The 2583-nt window shown below is 48.8% G+C and overlaps 1 protein-coding gene across 1 annotated transcript; it reads right to left on the minus strand.

The window, feature by feature from the left end:
• Positions 1–713: 713 nt before the first annotated feature.
• LOC131892199 (uncharacterized protein K02A2.6-like) lies at positions 714–1424 on the minus strand. The gene has a single exon (XM_059241986.1). It carries the CDS (start codon positions 1422–1424, stop codon positions 714–716), a length of 711 nt encoding a protein of 236 aa, XP_059097969.1.
• Positions 1425–2583: the final 1159 nt, after the last annotated feature.

Consider the following 2583-nt stretch of genomic DNA (forward strand, 5'->3'; position numbering starts at 1 on the left):
ATTCAAATCTTTGAGACCACCTTCTCCGGTAGGAACCGGTTTCTCTCTGGCCTCGTTAAAAGGAGAAGAAGCTTATGGCAGTGGTTTTCTTTGACGAATCATTGAAGCATAAATATGGAAGAGGTACAGATTAATATTATACCATGCCCCTTTCTTTTGAGAGCAAAACATCGGAAAAATTGAAATATGTTTTGGTCTAGGAACAGTAACGGTGGGAGGTTGGGTTGGTCTTGAACTTTTCCTGCGCTTATGTTCCTCTTCTTCCAGAACGGGTTCCAATGTTGAGGGGTTCAGATTATCGGGGACCTCTCTTTGGAATTTGGTGTTGCGCCACAGACCCGACCTGAGGGGAAACGGAGATGATATCGTCGGTGGTTGGGACGTCCGATTATACGCGCGGATGAGTTCCATTGTTTTGATATGGGGTCCTGAACGAGGACGGAAGATCCTATGGGTATTATGGGGCGAGGTTTGGTTGAGCGGTCATAGTAATACTTGCGCATCTTTGCAGACATGAAACGGCTTCCTCCGCCGTTTGGTGCCATCGGGGATCAAAAGCGCTCCAGTGGGAGGGAACTTGGGATCGTAGAAGGTGGCCAAAGTCTCGTTGTGCAGGCGAGAGAACATCTTCGCGCGGACTGTTGCGGCGTTCTAATAAGCCGGCCTGGAAGGAGCCACTCTCGATCTTCCCCTCATATTTGGCAACCAGGTGTTTAATAATTTTCACTGTGACCTCGGCATGGCCGTTGTACGCCCCAATCGCGCAGGAGGTCAAGGAAAAGACTGGAGCGGTACTGTGGGCCATTGTCGCTCCGAAGGATGTTCGGGGTCCCCATAAGAGAAAAGTAGAAGCGAAATTCCTTGATGAGATCAGATGAGGAAGGACTGGAGGAAAATCGGGATAAGAGGGGATAGCCGGAGTAACGGTCCGCGTAAACCAGATAATGGTGAGAGCCAAACATGAAAAGGTCGCTGGTCACCTTCTCAATAGTCGAGACGGTGTCTTGGACGAGTGGTTCCGCTATCGCACTTGGCCAATAGTATTGACATTTGGTGCAGGTTTGAATGGTGGTGGCAATGTCATTAGTTAGTCCTGGCCAGAAAACAGTCTGGCGGGCTAGTCGTTTTGTTTTCTCGGTTCCCTGATGTAAGGAATGGAGATGGCGGAGTACGCCCTTGACAGCCGTTGGAGGGATAACAATCCAGCAATTACGAAGCACAAGGTCGCCGTTGATCATTAGCTCCTCTCTCATCTTTGTGAAGAGGCAAAGGTAGGTGTGTTGTGCCAGTTCGCCTTCAAATCCCCCCAACACGGCCCAATGTAGGGCGAGGTAATCGTTGTCCTTCCAAGCCAAAGTACACATATTCTCGACGTTGAGGTCCCCGGATATATTGTGGGCCAAATCCGAGACAATTTTCCCCATGGTGAGTTCACAAATGTCCGAATCGTCCGGATCTGAAACCGGGGCGCATGACAAGGCATCCGGGATGCAATGATCCTTGCCTTGTTTCCAATTTACTGTGAAGGAATACGTCAGGAGCTTAGTGCGATAATTCTGAATCCGGGGTTATCAATGGCATCAATCGAGGATTTGTTGAAAAGTGGGATCAGAGATTTTTGATCCGTGAGGACAATGAAGTGAAGCAATCCGGACAGAAATTTTTTGCATTTAGTGATAGCCACCAGATGGCCAGAGCCTTGAGCTTGACGATGGCATAACGTGATTCAGTGTCCTGGAGAAATCGTTTTTCTTTTTTAGCAAATCACGGAGTGGGCCGGCTGCTCCAGNTTAGAGGCGTCGGTCATCAAGGTGGTCTCGGCCTTTTGATTGAACATGGCCAAAACTGGAGGTGAGGTCAAAGCCTTTTTTGTAGCCTCAAAAGCGAGAGAGTGATCTTGAAGCCAGATGGCCAGAGCCTTGAGCTTGACGATGGCATAACGTGATTCAGTGTCCTGGAGAAATCGGTTGCCCGCACTGAATGAGTCGCCAACGGTCCGTGTCGTTTTGTCTCTGGAGAAGAGCGAATCCAAGACCATTGAGTTTAGAGGCGTCGGTCATCAAGGTGGTCTCGGCCTTTTGATTGAACATGGCTAAAACTGGAGGTGAGATCAAAGCCGTTTTTGTAGCCTCAAAAGCGAGAGAGTGATCTTGAAGCCAGACGAAATCGTTTTTCTTTTTTAGCAAATCATGGAGTGGGCTGGCTGCACCAGATACACCCGAGCTGAAGCTGCCTTACTGGTTCACCAACCCCATAAATGATCAGAGGTCGGTGATGGTGGTTGGCACGGGAAAGTCGGCAATGGCTGATACTTTTGATTGTCCATTTGAATGGAATTCTGTGCAATGATATAGCCCACGAACTCAATGGAGGTAGCACACAAACTGGACTTTTCCTTTTTTACGGTCAGGTTATGCCTGTCGCATCGTTCCAATGTGTCGCACACCAGAGAAACAAGTTGACGGAAAGAAGGGCGACCAAGGCCCATGTCACCAACGACTTTGTTCACCGGTAAACCGTCCATGTCAATATCACCTCTGTATGAATCGGGGCACGTAAGAATTTGTATCTGCCAAATGGGGT

Source organism: Tigriopus californicus, chromosome 12, assembly GCF_007210705.1.
Source record: "Tigriopus californicus strain San Diego chromosome 12, Tcal_SD_v2.1, whole genome shotgun sequence".
Taxonomy (NCBI): Eukaryota; Metazoa; Arthropoda; class Copepoda; order Harpacticoida; family Harpacticidae; genus Tigriopus; species Tigriopus californicus.

What these genes read in the sequence shown, in the direction of transcription:
- LOC131892199 (XM_059241986.1), bottom strand. Translation starts at nt 1,424, where the DNA reads ATGGGGAAAATTGTCTCGGATTTGGCCCACAATATATCCGGGGACCTC.